This window comes from Canis aureus, chromosome 10 (assembly GCF_053574225.1).
Source record: "Canis aureus isolate CA01 chromosome 10, VMU_Caureus_v.1.0, whole genome shotgun sequence".
In the NCBI taxonomy this organism is placed as follows: domain Eukaryota; kingdom Metazoa; phylum Chordata; class Mammalia; order Carnivora; family Canidae; genus Canis; species Canis aureus.
Genome location: NC_135620.1, coordinates 24220554 through 24241934, shown reverse-complemented (window position 1 = coordinate 24241934; position 21381 = coordinate 24220554). Strand labels below are relative to the sequence as shown.

General features: G+C 38.7%; 1 protein-coding gene across 2 annotated transcripts in view; it reads right to left on the bottom strand.

The window, feature by feature from the left end:
• Positions 1-21381, bottom strand: part of SEC24A (SEC24 homolog A, COPII component) — a 63344-nt gene that overhangs the window by 37407 nt on the left and 4556 nt on the right. For both annotated transcript variants that reach the window (XM_077911717.1, XM_077911718.1), the window contains exons 2-5: positions 8787-9278; positions 3228-3398; positions 829-906; positions 74-234 (exon numbers count right to left, since the gene is read on the bottom strand). In XM_077911717.1, coding sequence (XP_077767843.1) covers positions 74-234; positions 829-906; positions 3228-3398; positions 8787-9278 — 902 coding nt within the window. The remainder of the gene's footprint in view (positions 1-73; positions 235-828; positions 907-3227; positions 3399-8786; positions 9279-21381) is intronic.

The window sequence follows — 21381 nt, the reverse complement described above, 5'->3', positions numbered from 1 at the left end:
AACTTACATCTACATAGTTTAAATCAAAAGATGGAAAATTGGTAAAGAAACAAATCACAACCAAAAAGTTTACCTGAGTAAAGCCCTGTGGCCCACTTGAGTAATTCAAGGAAGAGGGTGGCATTCCAGTTGTACTAGGTGGTGCAGTGTTCTGATAACCAGGTGGTAAGGAGGGATATGAATATCCAACACTTCGGCTCATTGTGGGATTCTTATTAGCATACTGTGGTGTTGCTAGAAACAAGGTAACTTTTAAGTTCTATTTTATACTCCAGAATACTTTAAATAAACACCTAACTCTAAAATCCCTCAGGTAATTTAATACTTACATTTATCACATTTGCAACATAAGACAAATAAACAATACTAACAAAGTAATAGCAATGATTAATAATCCAGTTAATGTAGACTATAGCCATAAACATACAAAAATGAACTTGGTATATAAAAAAAAGCTTGATACAGTTAATTTACTTTTGTATCATTTACTAAACTTTATATTCAGACTAAAATTCTAATTCAAAACACTTCAGTGAAAACATATTAATGTTCAACTCGTTAAACAGAATAAATGTATTTATATAGATTTAATTGATAAAAATACTCTGGAGCCGTATCATAATAAAGCCCATAATCCCAATTCTGAAAGGAAAAAAAAGAAAACTAAAAAAAAAAAATGGATATAAAAAATGCTACCATAAGGTATTGTTGTATGACATGATTATGAATTTTTTCTTCACTGTTTCCTATAATGAACACATACTAAAACAAAGAAAACAGAAAAAAAAAACCCAAAAATAAAAAAAAACAGCTTTCATAGCATCTCACCCAAGAAGCCACCGCCTTCAATTTCATCGTAACTATTGTGAACCACCATAGATCCATTATTGGTATTTGATGCAATACCTAAAAAGGAAGTTTATTAATAATATTTAAACTAGAACAATTATAACAATTTCTGAAAATTCTGAACTAATGTCTAAAATTGAACATAACATTCTAAGTACTTTAACCCACAGCCCAGGAAAAGTGTCAAATGTTGAAATAAAAAATTCAAACAATTCAAGTTTTTAAATATAGAAAACATACATTTAAAAAAAGAAAAGAAATCATACATTTTAAATAATTTTATGAACTTCTAAAACAGATGGTCTTTGTGCAGTTTATAAAATTATACACTATCTGAAAGATTTCAGCAGTTGAGAGCAGCATTAAAAACCTTTAAAGAAAAAAAAAAAAACCTTTAAAGAATCATAAATAAATAAAAATCTTAAAAAAAAAATTTTTAAAAAGGGATCCCTGGGTGGCGTAGCGGTTTGGCGCCTGCCTTTGGCCCAGGGCGCGATCCTGGTAGACCTGGGATCGAATCCCACATCGGGCTCCCGATGCATGAAGCCTGCTTCTCCCTCTGCCTGTGTCTCTGTGCCTCTCTCTCTCTCTCTGTGACTATCATAAATAAATAAAAATTTTAAAAAAAATTTAAAAACCTTTAAAGAGCAGTACACAACAAAAAAAGTTATCAAAATCAATACTATTTAAAAAATAAATTATGAAGATAAAAATACTTTTTTTTTTTTCAAAATATGGAACACAGTGGAATCTAGAATTAATTTGAAGGTGATATAAATAAATCACAATGATTGCTTTCTTCTGGGGAACAGCCACTAAAATAAATAAAAATCTTAACTTTCTTTCCCCTCATTTTAAAGACTTAAAGATAAATGCCAGGGACATCTGATTATGAAGAATCTATCTATTTCTAGATACCTCTATTACTTATGAGCTCTAACTCGGGTATAGAAGAAACTAAACTTAGTGAACAGCATCAACCTTTAGCTTCTAAGTACAAAGGTGCCAACTTTTAATAGTCATTCTAACACCAAATAGATTAAGTTTAATAGTTTCAATAAAACCAACTTCTTGGGCAGCCTGGGTGGCACAGAGGTTTAGCGCCACCTTCAGTCCAAGGATTGAGTCCCATGTGGGGCTCCCTGCATGAAGCCTGCTTCTCCCTCTGCCTGTGTCTCTGCCTCTCTCTCTCTTTCTCATGAATAAATAAAATAAAATCTTAAAAAAAAACCAAACCCAACTTCTTTCCAGTTCTCAAGACCACCATGACTTTAACCATGAGTTGATACAGAAAACTTTAGTAAAACTGTTTATAGGGATCCCTGGGTGGCTCAGCAGTTTAGTGCCTGCCTTTGGCCCAGGGCCCAATCCTGAAGACCCAGGATCGAGTCCCGCGCCAGGCTCCTGGCATAGAGCCTGCTTCTCCCTCTGCCTGTGTCTCTGCCTCTCTCTCTCTCTCTATGTCTATCATGAATAAATAAATAAAATCTTAAAAAAAAAATTTATAAAAGTAAACAAAACCATTCGGTGTATTTTTAGTTGGTTAAAAATGCAAATATTTATTGTAGCTTAATTTTTAAAGTTATAATGTGGCAAACAATGGGACATTATCATTTTGTTACTCATCATTAACACCATTGTTTTCAAAATATTTACAAGTTGGTCTTTTCTCTACTTAAAATACTTAAAAAAAAAAGGAAATGCTAGAAGAAAAAATAAAAATAATATTTATTATATTCAGTAGTAGGATATGCACAGTAGTTTTTCCACTCCTGCTTTCGTATTTCCACATTTTGCTGCAATGGTTAGGCTAAAATCAAATTTTTTACTTGACAAAATATATTGTTTAAACTAATAAACTTGTATTTTTTAAGTTATATCTGAAGATAATGCTTTAAAAGATGTTACTGAAAGAAAAAAAACATGTTACTGTTTATATGTAACTTCAAAATACTTGCATATTTTACTTTTTATTTATGCTCATAAATATTTGTTGACATTTACAATAATAAATGTCATAAGTCAAAATACTGCTTCTATGGAAAAGAGCCAATATATTAAAAGGATAGTTCTAATACCATGCCTAGAGAAGCAGAAATTCTCCTCTCATCTTCATCCGCCAAAAGGCACCTAACTTTACAGCTAAAATTGTTAAAATCTGCCCAGCAACAAAAAAAGTTAATAGCAGTAGTTCCCAAATACTAGGCCTAGCACAGGGTAGTAGAATCCTAAGGGGCTTTTTTAAAACTCTAAATTTCTGAAGGCCATCCTTAACCAAAACAACCATATTTTCTGGAAAAGGTATTATGTAAATGAACATAATTAATATTCATCCTTCTACAAGTCAAAACTTAAGAACTTGGTTTTGCCTTGCTTACCTTCTTGGTTGACAGCTGAATTAAATGAGGGCTGGGTTACAGCTCTTTGTGATGATTTTTGAGGAGTGAGGGCCCTCACTGGAAGTGGTCCTCCAGTTGGAGGGGGCCCAAGAGGAGCTCCTGGTTGGAAAGTGGTAGGCAGAGGTGGATTCACTAAGGGAGGTGCAGAACCTATAGAAACAGTTTTTCACAAGTCACTTAAAAACTTAAGAAAAAGGGCAAAACAGCCTTTTACCAAATATGAGTAACTTTCAAATTTATATTTTAATTAAAATCACCAACAAAATACCAGGAATATGTTACCTGCCCAGGTTTATGACTTTTTCATTTATATGCATGCTTTACACATTTACAAGTCTCTTTTATATGCTTATTTGCCAATTATTAAAGCAGCATCAAATCACTTAAAGGGTAGATATAATGTCCTGTTTATTGATTAATTTTTTATTAACTGGTCACAGAGGTTCAACAAGGCCATATCAAATATTCCAATAGAAATTAACATAAATAAAATGTTATCCATGGCCTGTTAATGTATCCATTCAATTAACATCAACATCAACTAGAAAGCTTGACAGCTTTCTAAAACTAAAAACTATTGTGGTTATTCTAAATTCTCCAAGTTTTATTTCATTTTGCTTCATTTTAATTGAGGCACAACCTGTTAAAATGGGATTATAAATTTGTACCTTGTTCCATGTTTACCTAGTTATAATTAAAGGTAGTTTACTCTTAATGATGGTTCAAAGACTGTATTAAGAACAGTCCCTAGGGGCTCCTAGATGCCCCAGTTGAGTGATGGACTCTTCTTGATTTTGGCTCAGGTCATAATCTCAGGGTCGTGGGATAGAGGCCTGTGTGGGAGTCTGCACTGAACATGAAGCCTGCTTAAGGTTCTCTCTCTCCCTCTTCCTCTGTCTCTCTCTCTGCCTCTGCTCAGGAGTGCTCCCTGTCTTAAAAAAAAAAAAAAAAAAAAGGGCACCCCCCTCTCTCACTCAAAAAGAAAGAAAGTAAAGAACGCTCCCTGGGCTTAAAAATCAGGAAATGAGGGCAGCCCGGGTGGCTCAGTGGTTTAGCGCCGCCTTCAGCCCAGGGCCTGATCCTGGGGACCTGGGATCGAGTCCCAAGTCGGGCTCCCTGCATGAGCCTGTTTCTCCCTCTGCCTGTGTCTCTGCCCACCCCACCCCCCCGTGTCTCTCATGAATAAATAAAATCTTTTAAAAAATTAAAAAAAAATAAAGCAGAAAACTTTTCTAAAAATCAGGAAATGGGGATCCCTGGGTGGCGCAGCGGTTTAGCGCCTGCCTTTGGCCCAGGGCGCAATCCTGGAGACCCAGGATCGAATCCCACATTGGGCTCCCAGGTGCATGGAGCCTGCTTCTCCCTCTGCCTATGTCTCTGCCTCTCTCTCTCTCTCTGTGTGTGACTATCATAAATAAATGAAAATTAAAAAAAATCAGGAAATGATTTAAAGTATATACTTTATAAAACACTGGTATTCAAGAGGTTTAACAGTACTCATCAAACTAAACTAAGAATGACATGATATCTGTCCTTTATATCTATTAGATCTCGCTGCCTTGATTTTACCAGTTTTCTATAGGACAGTAAGTTCTGATGAGTGTAAAAACATCATCAGTTTCGACAGTTTTTATATATCTCTATGATATCAAAAGTTCTAAAACCCACACCACCTGCTCATTCAAGTCAACAGTGTTCCCACCTTCTCATTTGCCAAAGAAGAGGAACAAAGTAGACAAAACAGATAAAATACTAGTGTTAAGAATGTGATTAATTTTTCATTCCAGGACTTTTTTTAATCCTCTGAATTTGTAAGTGAAATAGATTATTAATAAGTAAAATTTACTTCTATTCTACCCGTATTTGTAAAACCTTGTAGTTTTTTAAAATAAGGGAATAAAGATACCCAGATATGAAAATTTTCAATGTTTCTTCAATACTATTCAATTCTCCACGGTCAAACTGAAAAAATGATCGTATTACTGAACCTTATAGCTCCCAATAAGATGAACTGGTGCCCTGTTGACAACTGAAGACAAAGATTACTGCCCATATAACTCCCTTATCAAGGAAGCACTGATACATATCCAGGGCAATACAGACAAGTCAAAGGAACAAAAGGACAAGGTACACTACCAACTCAGCAGGAGCAAGAATGTATGATACATCTGACCACAAAGGTGTAACAACCTAATGTTCAACCAAATACAAGTGAGCGTAGAGAGATTTTTCAGAGGTTTGGGAAAAAAATTTGAAACTACAACATGCTACATTTCATAAAGTACACATTTTTTTTCTAGCTGAATAATTTTTTTCCTTTTCAAGTAGGCTACATACTCAGCATGAAGTCCAACGCAAGGGCTTGAACTCATGACCCTGAGATCAAGCCTGAGCTGAGTCCAAGAGTTGGACGCTTAACCAACTGAGCCACCCAGGTGTCCCTCAAGTTGAATAATTCTTATTTGTAATTAATAGCTAGAGTTTTAGAACCTGCCCTCTGATATCTCTAAAGCTAATGTAAAAAATGTTAAAAGATGGGTTATTAGAAAAAAAAAAAAAGTCAGGTGGGTCACCCGGGTAGCTCAGTCAGTTAAGCACCTGCCTCACTCAGCTTAGGTCGTGATCCCAGGGTCCTGGGATGGAGCCCTGCTTCGGGCTCTCCTGCTCAATGGGGATTCTGCTTCCTGCTCTGCTCCTGCCCTGTTGATGCCTGCAAATGCTAGCGTGCGTGCTCTCTATCTGAAATAAAAATAAAGTCTTAAAAAAACAAAAAAAAAAAAAGAAGAAAGAAAAATAGAGAAATTTGATATGTGGACTCAAAACTTAGGATAACCTACAGTTTTGAGAACAGATAATCAGGCACCTACTATGAATGATGTGTTTTAAAAAAAATGAAAGTAAAAAATGAGCAATTTTTAGAGGTATCTAAGAAAAAAAGAGTAGTCATACATTTATTTAAGGTTCATTTTCTTAGTGCATGTATCTTTCTTTCCTCTTATATAGGAAACTTCTTAAATTTTGTCACCGGCTTATGTCTCTTTCACCACATCTGTGGTGTTGCCTTCTACCTAATGACTTGTGAAACCCCCCGAAATTTCAGATTATTGATAATGTGCTTTTTTTTTTTTTTTTTTTTTTAAACATTTTTATTTATTTATGATAGTCACAGAGAGATAGAGGCAGAGACATAGGCAGAGGGAGAAGCAGGCTCCATGCACCGAGAGCCCGACGTGGGATTCGATCCCGGGTCTCCAGGATCGCGCCCCGGGGCAAAGGCAGGCGCCAAACCGCTGCGCCACCCAGGGATCCCGATAATGTGCTTTTTAATGAGAAAATACGTCTACCACTAAATAATTTTTAAATAGTAGCTTTACCCATTTTCTTGTGGCTCTGGGCAAAGTATTCAAGCCTTACATTTATCTGTAAAAGAGACTGTTGCGAAGATAAGTAAGATATCACATATAAAAGTTTGGTAAAGTGCTGGAAAATAAAAATATTCATTAAATGTTACCTATAGTTATCAACAATGACATGAAAATTCATTAATTTCAACTCACTGATGCTCATGGTGCCAAATGACTAAGAATAAAAGTAACCAAAGGATTTCAGTTTGACTACTGCAGAAGACTTCTACAAAGAAACCAATTTCTAGAAGCAGCTTTAACCTTTATAGGCCATAATGCAAAATGAATTCACCAGAACCAATGACTGATCAGAGGCTAAGAAAAATAATTTCAGCAGTTAAAATGTATGTAGTATACAGAAATACATATAAAAGGTAACCATTGACATTATTATTTCATCTGGAAGTTTTTACTAGTTCCTTGACAATGTTGGCTGAACAGAATCAATCTGCAGATCTCAATACAGAATTTTAAAAGCTTTTCAAAGTAACACTATTAACTTTGTTAAGTGTACAAGACACTAATTTTAAAGCTAAATAGGAACAGTGAAATGATTAAGTGAACTTGTGAACTAGATACAAACACTGATGTACAAGCTGATGTATAAAATCCACACAATCCCAATCAAAATCACAGGTGCCTTCTTTGCAAAAATTGACAAGCTAATCCGAAAATTCTTATGGAAATGCCAATGGACCCAGAACAGCCAAAACGAAGTTGGGAGGATACCTGGGTGGCTCAGTCTGTTAAGTGTCTGACTTTGGCTTAGGTCATGATTGTGGGGTCCTGAGATGGAGCCCAAAGTTGAACTTTCTCAGTGGGGAGTCTGCTTCTCCCTCTCCCTCTCCACCCTCTCTGCTTGTGCTCTCTCTCTCTCAAATAAATAAAATCTTAAAAAAAAAGAAAAAAGAAAAAGTTGCAGGAGTCATACTTCCCAAATTCAAAGCTTACTATAAAACCTACAGTAATCAAAACAAAAACAAAAACAAAACACCTACAGTAATCAAGTTGTTTAGTACTAGTATAAAGATAGATATAGATCATTAGAAAAGAATTCAGAGTACAGAAATAAACCTGTACATTTGTGATCAGTTGATTTTCAATAAGGGTGCCAATACCATTCAATGGAAGAAAAAACAGTCTTTCCATCAAATAATCCTGGGACAAATGTATACCTATATGCACAAGAATGAACACCATACACAAAACTTAACTCCAAATTGATCAAAGACCTAAATATGAAATCTAAAACTATAAAACTCTTACAAGAAAAGATAAACATAACTCTCTGCCCACTGCTTTCTGACTGCACTTCTGCTAATACCACTCCTCACTACAGAAGTTACTGTCTGTTCTGACCTGCCCCTCTAGGATCCTACAGTTTCTGGGGACCAAAACTGTCTAAGCCATAACAAAAAGATAACCTAAGCCTCAGATCCAGACCAAAAAGAGACCACAGGGATTGAGCTTCTTAAGATGGAACCAGTTAGGGACACCTGGGTGGCGGCTGAGCATCTGCCTTCGGCTAAGGGTGTGATCCTGGGTCTGGGGATTGAGTCCCACATCGGGCTCCCTACAGGGTGCCTGCTTCTCCCTCTACCTGTGTCTCTGACTCTCTCTCATGAATAAATAAATAAAATATCTTAAAAAAAAAAATGGAACCCAGTTAATAAAAGTAATGCAAGTCCTAAGGAAGTGGTTCTGCATACACACCTGATTCCCTGAAATATCATGGGTGACTTAAAAAAATACAGAGGAGGGATGCTTGGGTGGCTCAGCAGTTGAACGTCTGCCTGTGGCTCAGAGCCTGATCCTGGATTCCCAGGATCAAGTCCCACATTGGGCTCCTTGCATGAAGGAGCCCTCCCTCCCTCTGCCTGTGTCTCTGCCTCTCTCTCTCTGTGTCTCTCATGAATGAATGAATGAATGAATGAATAAATAAAATTTTTTAAAAAATAGAGGATACCTTCAAAGGAAAAAAGCAAACTATTTTTTTTAAAAAAATCAATAGTCCTCCATACATTTTAAAGCTTAAAATATTATAACACCTAAACAAGCAAAATTTTCCCATCCCTACATAGTAAGTACTCCTTTGAGAACTCTACGAAAAAAAAAAAAAAAAAAAGAACTCTACCTGATTTTGTGAGGTTGTTCTGAAGTGAAGGATCTCCAGAAGAAACATACTGATGACTTGTCAAATTTGTATTCCCAGATATAGTTGGTTGGGATGATGAACGAGGACAATGGTTTATCTGTGATCCTGTGGATGGATAGTTATACTGCCAATTCAAAGGTGGCTGTATGTTGGCTCCAGGAAGAAAGCTACCAGAAGGCATTGGTGTAGCAGCTGGGTTCTGAGAAGTAGGTAGTGGCATTCGGGGAACAGGAACACTGGGAAGTGAAGATGTCACTGGATTAGAAGCCACAGGTGGTCTATAAAGAGTCTGCCCAGGTCCCTGATAATTACTTAATGGAGAAACAGTCTGAGAACCACCATAGTTAGACTGTCCAGAGACTGGATTCAAAGTCTTTGCTGGTATTAGATGAGGGTAGGATCCTGGAAGCTGGGAATTATATCCTTGGTTCACTGACACTTGTGAAGACATCAGTGCATTTTGGACAGGACCTTCCAATAAGATGGAGAAAAATTAGTCTTGCAAACAAAGCAATAAAAATACTTTAAGAAATACAGTAAAACACATGGTACTCTTACAATTCAACAAGAAAAAGACAAATAATCCAATTTTAAAATGAACAAAGGATTCATTCAAATATATTTCCAAAGAGATATACAAATGGCCAATAAGCATATGCAAAAACACCAACATTATTAGTCATTAGAGAAATGCAAATCAAAACCACGGTAATATAGCACTCACACCAAATAGGATGACCAAAATGAAAAAGACCGTAAACATTTTAGTGTTAACAAGAATGTGGAGAAACTGGAACCCTCACACGTTGCTAGTAGATATGTAGAATGGTGCAACTACAGTGGAAAACAGTTTGGTTAGTCCTCAAAGTATTAAACATAGTTTTCCTTTTTTTATATATTTTTATTTATTAATTCATGAGAGACACAGAGAGAGAGAGAGACAGAGACACAGGCAGAGGGAGAAGCAGGCTCCATGCAGGGAGCCAATGTGGGACTCAATCCCGGGTCTCCAGGATCACACCCTGGGCGGAAGGCAGATGCTAAACTGCTGAGCCACCCAGGCTGCCCTAAACATAGTTTTCATATAATCTAGCATTTCCACTCTTACCTTGCATTAAAAACTCATGTACAGATGTTCATACCATCATTATTCATAATTGCCAAAAAGTGGAAACAACCTAAATGTCCATCAACTGATGAACAGATAAACAAAAGGGGTATATCTATACAATGGGAATTATTTGGTCATTAAAAGGAGTGAAATATTAATGACATTTTACAACATAGATAAACCCTGAAAACATTATGCTGGTCACAAAAGAGCACACATTGGGGACACTGGGTGGCTCAGTGGTTGAGCATCTGCCTTCAGCTCAGGACGTGATCCTGGGATCAAGTCCCGCATTAGGCTCCCTACAGGGAGTTTGTTTCTCCCTCTCCCTCTGCCTGCCTCTGCCTCTCTTTCTGTGTCTCTTGTGAATAAATAAAATCTTAAAAAAAAAAAAAAAGAGCATACACTGTATGATTCATTGATATAAAACATCCAGAACAGCAAAATCCACAGATACAGAGATTTGTGGTTGCAGGGGATGGGGGAAGGAGGCAGTGGTGAGTACAAATGGAATAGTTTCTTTGGGGGGGGTTATAAAAATATGATAAAATTGATAGTAGTGATGGTTGCAACACCCTGTAAATACACTTAAAAATCACTGAATTGTACATTTTAAAGGTGTTATTAAAAAATCCCTAAAACTATCACTTCTACTCAGGAATATACTGTTATTTCTGTGGCTAAAATTAGACAATAAAAGGAAATAAGATTTTTTTTTTTTTAAGATTTTCTTTCTCTCTTTGAGAGAAAGAGCATGAGCATGAGCAGGGAAGAGGGACAGAGGAAGAAAAGGAAACAGACTCCCTGCTGAGCGGGGAGCCCCACATGAAGCTCTATTCTAGGACCCTAGGATCATGACCTGAGCCAAAGGCAAACGCTTAACCCACTGAGCCAGCCAGGTGCCCCAAGATAAACATTTTTTAAAAGACAGCACTCAGGGGTGCCTGACTGGTTCAGGTGGTAGGGTGTGCAACTCTTTTTTAAATATTTTATTTACTTAGGGACACCTGGGTGTCTCAGTGGTTGAGCATCTGCCTCCAGCTCAAGGCATGATCCTGGAGTCCCGAGATCGAGTCCCACATCGGGCTCCCTGCATGGAGCCTGCTTCTCTCTCTGCCTATGTCTCTGCCTTTCTCTCTGTGTCTCTCATGAATAAATAAATAAAATCTTTAAAAAATTTTTATTTACTTATTTATCTGAGAGGGAAAGAGAGAGGAAGAATGAGGAGGAGCAGGAGACAAGCAGATTCCGTGCTGAGCTTGGAGCTCTACTCAAGGCCTGATCTCATGACCCTAAGATCATGACCTGAGCAGAATTCAAAAGTTGGGGGCACATGGGTGGTTCAGTGGCTTAAGCGTCTGCCTTCAGCTCAGGTCATGATCTCATGGTTCAGAGATGAAGCCCTGCCTCAGGCTCCCTGCTCAGCAGAAAGCCTGCTTCTCCCTCTCCCTCTGCCTCCTTCCTCCTACTCATGCTCTGTCTTGATCTCTCAAATAAATAAACAAAATCTTAAAAAAAAAAAAAAAGGGAAAAGAAAAGAATTCAAGAGTTGAATGCTGGGGAATCCCTGGGTGGCTTAGTGGTTTAGTGCCTGCCCTTGGCCCAGGGTGTGATCCTGGAGTCCTGGGATCAAGTCCCACATCAGGCTCCCTGCATGGAGCCTGCTTCTCCCTCTGCCTGTGTCTCTGCCTCTCTCTCTCTCTCTCTCTCTCTGTATCTCATTAATAAATAAATAAAATCTTAAAAAAAAAAAAAGAGTTGGATGCTTAATGCAGTGAACCACCCAAGCACCCCAGCCCCTAATCTTTAAATATGTACCTATAACAAAAACCCTCATCTTTGAGTTTAATAAATGTATATGGTAAAGTCACTGTCAACTGACATCAATTACTCCACTTAATGGTGAAATACCTCATAAATAAATAAGCTATTTGAAAATTTCCTACTCCTTTTCCTTTTAGCTCCAGCCACACCTACCCTCTTAATGTTCCTTCCACAAGCTTAATATGCTCCCACCATAGGGTTCTTCACTTTTTACTCTGCCAAGAATGCTGTTCCCCTGGATAATCTCACTCAATCTCTTTATTTTGAATAATCTCCTCAAAGAAGCACTACCTGAACACATCTAAAATAGCATCTTTCATTCTTTTCACCTCTGACCCTGATTTATTTTTCTTTCTAGTGTTAAAGTGACACCACATTATTTATTTATAGTCTATCTCACTATAACATATGGTCCACGAAGATAGGGACTTTATTTGGAGAAATGTGATAATCAACTGTAATAAAGACTAGTTTCTTTTTTTTTTTTAAGATTTTATTTATCTATTCATAGACACACAGAGAGAGAGAGAGACAGAGACAGAGAGACAGAGACACAGGCAGAGGGAGAAGCCGACTCTATGCAGGGAGCCCGATGTGGGACTCAATCCCAGGTCTCCAGGATCAGGCCCTGGGCTGAAGGCGGCACTAAACCACTGAGCCACCCAGGCTGCCCAAAGACTAGTTTCAAACGTTATTGTGATCACCTGATGGAATCCGTTAAAAGTAAAAAACTTATTTCATGATATGACACCATGTTAGATATTCTTATAAGCAATACTTTTAAATAAACTTAGGGCACCTGGGTGGCTCAGTCAAACAGCCCACTCTTGATTTCCGCTCAGGTCATGATCTCAGGATTGTGAGATCAAGCCCTACTCAGTGTGGACTTGCTTAAGATTTTCTGTCTCCTTCTGCCCCTACCCCCTTTCACAATTAATTAATTAATTAATTCCCCTCTCAGAATTAATTAATTCTAAATAAATAAATAAGCTAAAAGGCAAAGTAGTCCCTTTCCTAAAAAATTCAGTCCTCAAGACATGGAGAGGGGGATGAGGTGTAAGCATCCACACTGGAGGCAAGCTGGTATAGAATGAGGAAGCAACACCAGCAATGGGAGAATGGTTATATACAAGAGAATTGACCAAATAAATACATATAGGAATCCCTGGGTGGCTCAGCGGTTTGGCGCCTGCCTTGGGCTCAGGGCATGATCCTGGGATCCGGATCAAGTCCCACATCAGGCTCCTTGCAGGGAGCCTGCCTCTCCCTCTGCCTGTGTCTCTGCCTCTCTCTCTTTCTGTCTCTCATGAATAAATAAACAAATCTTAAAAAAAAAAAAAATACTGAGGGACGCCTGGGTGGCTCAGCGGTTGAGCACCGGCCTGCCTTTGGCCCAGGGCGTGATCCTGGGGTCCCAGGATCAAGTCCCGCATTGGGCTCCCCATAGGGAGCCTACTTCTCCCTCTATGTCTCTGCCTCTTTCTGTGTCTCTCATGAATAAATAAATAAATCTTAAAAAACAAACAAACAATGATAGCCTCCAGCAACTATAAAAGGCAAAACATTCTTTGTTAGAGCTTCGGATAAGGAATGGAGCTCTAACGACCTATTTCCGGCTTCTGACCTCCCCAACTTTAAAATGACAATTTTGTGTTGTTTTAAGCCACCAAATTTATGGCAATTTGTTATAACAGCAATACAAACTAATACATCGTAAGAATATGATTTATATGAAACACAGTGATGCTTCTCACAGAGTTAGTATTCAATAAATGTTTGCTGTCTTCATCGAAGAAAACATATATTTGTGCCCTTAACACTGCAGCACTCACATCTGTTCATAAACCAAATAATTTCATCTGAACTAAACATTTTTTTAATCTTTCATTTAGTTAAAAACTGATCCTATAATTATTCTAAATTATTCACCTTATTCCAAATAGTTAAGAACATTCTATTTATGTCATCATTGAAATAAACACATTTATCAATACCATCAGAGAAACAAAGGTCCACTCCAACCCTGCCCTCAAGTAGCTTGTGGTCCAGATTGGAGGACAAAGAACCAGGCATGGACAATAAAGTATGATGTGACAAGTGGCAACTCAGGACACTGTGAGAGCACCAAGGAAGCAGCACTTAGGTTAAACTGAAGGCAGAAAGGTAGCAGAGATAATTTCCTGAGAAAGGGAAGTTTCAACTAGGATCTTAAGAGACAATCAGATTTAGTTCCAGGAAAAGGAGTATCAAGAATGTTTCCAGAAAAAGGAGCAAGATGTACAACAGCCTGTGGTCAAAAAAGGGTGTTGTGAAAAAAGTTCAGCATAACAGAACAAAAGTCAAGTGACTGAAGCAAATGTCTGAAGTGAAACATGAGTTCAGAACTATTCCCTTAATGAATCTGTATTTCAGGGGCACCTGCGTGGCTCAGTCAGTTAAGCGTCCAACTCTTGATTTGGGGCTTAGTTTTTTATCTTAGGGTTGTAGGATGGAGACCCCAGTTGGGCTCCATGCTCAGCGCCAAGTCTCCTTGTTCCTCTCCTTCTGCTCCAACCCTGATCACTCACACTCTTTCTTTTTTTCTCTCTCATAAATAAACAAAATCTTAAAAAAAAAAAAAAAAGTCTAGATTTCAGCCTAAGGGCACTAGAAGAACTTTGGAAAGGCTACCTTGGGACATTTTAAATTTGCACAAAAGAGAACTTCTCGGGGATTAGAGGAGAGATTAGAGACTGAAAGGAATCTATTGCTATAGTCCAGGCAAGAAACCATTGACTAAATAGCAGCAGTGGGAATCCAGAGATCTTTAAATCAATAAAAACATTTGCCAAAAACTAATTCATAAGCATATTGTGGGACATGTGGATAAAAACAGACATCTCGGGCAGCCTGGGTGAGGCAGCCATTTAGCGCCACCTTCAGCCCAGGGTGTGATCCTGGAGACCTGGGATTGAGTCCCACGTCAGGCTCCCTGCATCGAGACTGCTTCTCCCTCTGCCTGTGTCTCTGCCTCTCTCTCTCTCTCTCTCTCTGTGTGTGTCTCTCATTCATTCATTCATTCATGAATGATTAAAAAAAAAGACATCTCACAGCCTGGTTTTATCATAAGATTTGTATTTTTAGGGCAGCGGGGGGGGGGGGGGTGCTCAGTGGCTTAGGGCCGCCTTCAGCCCAGGGTGTGATCCTGGAGACCCGGGATCGAGTTCCGCATCGGGCTCCCTGCGTGGAGCCTGCTTCTCCCTCTGCCTGTGTCTCTGCTCTCTCTCTCTGTCTCTCATGAATAAATAAATAAACTCTAAAAAAAAAAAAAAAAAAAGATTTGTATTTTTATTTATTGTTTTATCATAGGCTAATGCAAAAAAGGCCTTTGAGCCACGTGCTGCCAAATGAAAACTAGGGATCATCAAAATGCACAAAATAGGGGCACATGGATGGTTAAGAGTCCAAGTCTTGGTTTTGGTTCAGTTCGTGATCTCAGGGTCCTGGGACTGAGCCCCATATCAGGATCCTTGCTTAGCGCAGAGCCGACTTATCAAGATTCTGTCTACTTTGCCCCTCCCCGCCATATGCTCTCTGTCTTTCAAATAAATAAAATCATTTTTTTAAGTGCACAAAATAAATAGGTGCCTGACTAGCTCTGTCAGTAGAGCATGTGACTTTAAAAAAAAAAAAAAGAGGGCAGCCCGGGTGGCTCAGCGGTTTAGCGCTGCCTTCAGCCCAGGGCTGGATCCTGGAGCCCTGGGATGGAGTCCCACGTCAGGCTCCCTGCATGAAGCCTGCTTCTCCCTCTGCCTGTGTCTCTGCCTCTCTCTCTCATTCTGTGTCTCTCATGAATAAATAAATAAAATCTTAAAAAAAAGAGAGAGAGAAAGAAAAAAAGATTGCTGGGCTTAAACCTTACTTAAGTCATTAATAAATTAAGGAGCCCATGAAAATTACAGATTAGAGATTATGAATCAGTCCAGAACACACCTCTGTGGCATGTGAGTTATTCTGACCATAGGGCATGAGTTCCTGAAATCTTTTATCCATCCAAAATAGAGCGTCCCAAAAGAATGCCAAAAATTCAATTATCATAAATCTCTAACCCAGGAACAACCAAAGATAACTGACTCTTATCATCTGAGAAGTTTCCACACCACACCTAAACATACACTGTCACAAAACTATCAAATCTCCCATTTATTCTACTAAGACCCTATTTATTTTTCATAAAAATCAGTTTGTTTCCTCTTACATGCCCTTCTCTTCTTCCCCTTCCCCTATTAAGATTGTACCTAAGTCACAAATTCTATCTGCCTCCTTGAGTCATTTTTGTAAACTCTCATACTACATAAGAAAATGATGTCTTCTTTCTTGATAATCTGTCTCTTGCCAGTTTAATTCACAGGCCCCCAAACACCCAATCTAACAATGTAGAAAAAGTTCTTCCCCAACAACTGAAAACAAGTCTCACCTTTTTTTTTCATTTTGTAAAAGATTTTATTTATTCATTCATGAGAGATACAGAGAGAGAGGTAGAGACATAGGCAGAGGGAGAAGCAGGCTCCATGAGGGGAACCTGATGCTGGACTTGATCCCAGGCTGCTGGGATCACGACCTGAGCCAACCTGAGCTCAACCACTTAACCACCCAGGTGCCCCCTTTTCTTCATTTTTTAAGATTTTATTTATAAGAGAGAGAGAGAAAGAGAGAATGAACTGGGGGAGTAGAGGGAGAGGGAAAAGAAGACTCCTCATTAAGTGCGAAGCCTGATGTGGGGCTCAATCCAGGACCCCAAGATTATAACCTGAACCAAAGTCAGAGGCTTTACTGACAGTCACCTAGGTGCCCCTCATTTTTTTTTTAAGTAGGCTCCATGCCCAGTGTGGAGCCCAATGTGGGGCTCCAACTCACGACCCTGAGATCAAGATCTGAGCTAGGATCAAGAGTCAGATGCTCAACCCACTGATCCACCTAGGTGGCCCTTGTCTTTAAAAAAAAAAAAAAAGAAGGGGATCCCTGGGTGGCGCAGCGGTTTAGCGCCTGCCTTTGGCCCAGGGCGCAATCCTGGAGACCCGGGATCGAGTCCCACATCGGGCTCCCGGTGCATGGAGCCTGCTTCTCCCTCTGCCTGTGTCTCTGCCTCTCTCTCTCTCTCTCTCTCTCTGTATGACTATCATAAATAAATAAAAAAAATTAAAAAAAAAAAAAGAAGAACAGTGACCATGATAATCACCCAAATGATGTTCCAACATTCAAAATTAAAACAATCCGATCAATTTTGGCTTCAGCCAAACATAATCCATTGGAGTAATGTTTTAACTTTGAACTGTACTGCTTTTGCAGATGTTTTTTAATGTTTTAGTTTTACCTTGTACAACAGCTATAAACCTATGAAGTTTATGCCTAGGTTTTCTGTTTGCATATACATTTTATAAAAAATAAAATGGGGTTGCAAAGAAATACTTAACATCTAATATAAGTTTCATAAAACTGACTGAAGAAATACAACTGATGGGATTTGATGTGGAAGTGATTATGTGAATTCATGTGGAAGTGAACAGAGGAAGCAATCAGGGATAACTCCCCAGATTCTAACCTGAACAACTCAGTGGATGGCAGTACCATTCACTGGATAGAAGGAAAGGAAAAGAAAAGAATTGGGGAAGGCTGAGAAGAGAAAAGGGAAGAAAGACTGAAGAATTATTTTTTTTTAAGATTTTATTTATTTATGAGAGACACACAGAGAGAGAGGGGGGCAGAGACACAGGCAGAGGGAGAAGCAGGCTCCATGCAGAGAGCCCGACATGGGACTTGATCGCAGGTCTCCAGAATAAGGCTCTGGGCCGAAGGTGGCGCTAAACCGCTGAGCCACCTGGGCTGCCCTGAAGAATGATTTTAAAGATACTTTCAGGTGCCACCAAGAAATCCAAGTACAGATGTACAAGAGAAAGAGATTTATCTGCAGCCAAAGATATGGGTTTCTACTTACGATATAACGTTGGCAATCACTGGCATATGTACAACATTTGATACCATGGGGATTAATGATATTGAGGAAATATGTACAGAGTAAGAAACCGTGCCACAGAAATGATGTGAAATAATGTTTATAGCTATTTTTTGGAGATTTTTTAAAGGCTTTTTGTTTTGTTTTGTTTTAGTACAATCTCTATAGCCAATGTCGGACTTAAAATCATAAGAGCCCGTGCTCTACTGACTGAGCCAGCCAGATGTCCCTAAATATTTTAAAGTAATCTCTACACCCAACATGGGATCCAAACTCACAACCCTGAGACCAAGAGCCACATACTGTACTGACTGAGCCACCTAGGCACTCTTATTGTTGTTGTTTTTTTTTTTTTTAAAGAAAGAAAAAGAAGAGAAACAGGTCAGAATGCTGACAAACATTTAAGAAAGAGAAGAAAAAAAGCAGTAAAAAAAGGTAGAAATATTGAGAACATTGCTGTTGAGAAAGAGCAACCAAATCAGAAGGGTCTTAAAACAAAACAAGTAATGTTAAAGGGTATCAGATGTTGCTTGAAAAATAACAATGATGGGCAGCCCGGGTGGCGCAGTGGTTTAGCGCTGCCTGCAGCCCAGGGGCGTGATCCTGGAGACCCTGGATCGAGTCCCATGTCGGGCTCTCTGCATGGTGCCTGCTTCTCTCTCTGCCTGTGTTTGTGCCTCTCTCTCTCTCTCTCTGTCTCTATGAATAAATAAATAAAGTCTTAAAAAAAAAAAGAAAAACAATGAAAAATGAAATATATATTTTTATTTAATAACCAAAAAGTCATTTGTAGCCTTATATAGGGCTGTTTTGAGGGAAGAATGGAAATAGAAACCAAATTCAGAGAAGTTAAAAAGGCAAAGAAGCAAACAAGGAATTAAAATAAAAGAAGATGGGGCACCTTGTGTGGTTCAGTAGGCTGAGGATCTGACTTGGTTTCTGCTCAGGTCTCAGTCTTCAGGTCCTGAGATCAAGCCTGTGATGTACTCCATGCTCAGCACGGAGTCTGCTTGTCCCTCTCCCTCTGCTTGTCCCCCTGCTCTCTCGCTCTCACTCTCTCAAAATAAATATATAAAATCTTTAAAGTAAAAGCAGATGATTGCTTCTCAATTATCCAAACAGCAGCTTTAGAATCAAAGATATAGGGCAGCCCGGGTGGCTCAGCGGTTTAGCGCCGCCTTCAGTCCAGGGCGTGAACCCGGAGACCCGGGATCGAGTCCCACATCGGGCTCCCTACATGGAGCCTGCTTCTCCCTCTGCCTGTGTCTCTGCCTCTCTCTCTCTCTCTCTCTCTCTCTCTGTGTCTCTATGAATAAATAAATAAAATCTTAAAAAAAAATAGAATCAAAGAGATAGAGGTTCCACCCTTGTAAATTTCTATTCTGTAGTACTCAATGAGGTCCCAGAATCTCCATTAGTGAAAATTTTATGTACTAGTGGTTCTCATGTACTTCAGAATAAAGCTATCAAGTTTAGAAACCATTGATGTGTCAAAATGATTGATATATGATTATTCATGAAAGCTAACATGCAAAAATTAAAAGATACTTCTACATACCACCCCAATGAATATAAAATAAATTTTAATTTTACAAGTTTCTACAAGAAAGCCTACTGAGCAGTCACAAAATCACAATCCATAAACTATCCTTTTCATGCAAATTTAACACTCAGGGGAAAAGATGTTGCCCAGAATGGTTTCTCCTAAAATTTCAAGAAAGATAAAGACCTACGATCTTCACATTCTTAAGCAATTCATTCATCAATCCATTCAGTAAATACATATGGAGCTACTATTTTCCAGGGACAGTTCACATTTTCCATCTATCATACATGAATCCAACTGAATAACCAATTCAAATTAATTCAAGGGGGATCCCTGGGTGGCGCAGCGGTTTAGCGCTTGCCTTTGGCCCAGGGCGCGATCCTGGAGGCCCCGGGATCGAATCCCACGTCAGGCTCCCTATATGGAGCCTGCTTCTCCCTCTGCCTATGTTTCTGCCTCTCTCTCTCTCTCTCTCTGTGACTATGAATAAATAAATAAAATATTTAAAAAAAACAAATTAATTCAAGGCTCTTAGAGTATGGGTTCTACTAACTATGGTGTCATACATGGAAGTATAAATAAAAGTTAGAGAAAAGAAACCAAGTATTCAAAAATATAATATTTGAGACAGCAATATTTTCTTTAAACTTTGAAAAGTTCCTTTTTTTGTCTGTATATGCTTTTAAATACAAGAGGTTTGAAGGATAAATTAACTACCAGGAAAAAATTTTCACCCCACGCATCAAAATATATTCTAATCACTTAGCTAACCAACTTTACGTGCAACAAATGGATGTCTCTGTACTGAACACAGAGCCATTGGTGGGGCTCAGTCCCATGACCCTGAGATCGTGACCTGAGCCGAAATCAAGAGTCAGATGCCCAGCCATCTGAGCCACCCAGGCACCCCTCTATTGCTTTCTTTCAACAGCTTAAGTTCTCATACACATACACAAAAAGTTTATAGAAGTCCACAGTTACTGCCCCTACTGAAAACATGAAAGGACCACAATAATCATTGCTATAGACCACATGCTAACTTTATTCATAGCATGCTTTGATCACGACTAGAGACTTCCTATATCAAGTACACAATCATAAACATGGTTTATATCATAGTGAAACTAAAAACGATCTACATTTCTGTCATATCTACAATAAAGATAGCACAAGTCTAGCATTTAAATTGATGACCAAACACCACCCCCCAACATATTTTATGGTTTTGGCTAATACTGTAGAAAAATAAGCTGAAAAATTAATCAGAAAAAAAGGAGTTGGAAATGAGCTCTAATCCTATATGAAGTGAATACATGTTTAGGGACTTAAATTGCAAAATATCCAACTCTAAAACTTTTATTCAATAAAACTGGTAACTCCTAAAATGTGCTAGACACCATGTGAAAAGCTGGAGAGAAGATGATCTGCAATCTAGGTGGGACAGAGAGTGGCAAATATCCTTCTGACCTTTATATAGGAAAAAGTGAATATTACATAAATATCACAAAAACAAAATGAGTAAAACTGCAGTTTCTAACTGCCTTGGCAAATTGAATCAAATAGTCAATAAACAAGCTAATTAAAAGTGGGAATCATGGGATGGCTCAGTGGGCTAAGCAGCCGACTTGATTTTGGCTCAGGTAATGATCTCAGGGTTATGGGATGGAGCCCTGCATTGGGCTCTGCACTCAGTGCAAAGTCTGCTTGTCCCTCTCCCTCTTTTCCTCTCTCCAATCCCCCACCCTGCGTGCATGCACTCTGTAAAAGAAATAACTATGGGACGCCTGGGTGGCTCAGCAGTTGAGCATCTGCCTTCAGCTCAGGACATGATCCCGGAGTTCCGGGATCGAGTCCCGCATCAGGTTCCTGCATGGAGCCTGCTTCTCCTCCCTCTGCCTCTCTCTGTCTCTCATAAAATAAAATAAAATAAAATAAAATAAAATAAAATAAAATAAAATAAAATAAATAAAATAAAATAAATAAAATATAAAATAAAATAAAATAAGAAAGAAAGAACAGACTTAAAAAAAAAAAAAGTGGGAGCCATGAGGAACACCTGGATGGCTGGCTCAGTCAGCAGAGCATGCAACTCTTGATCTTG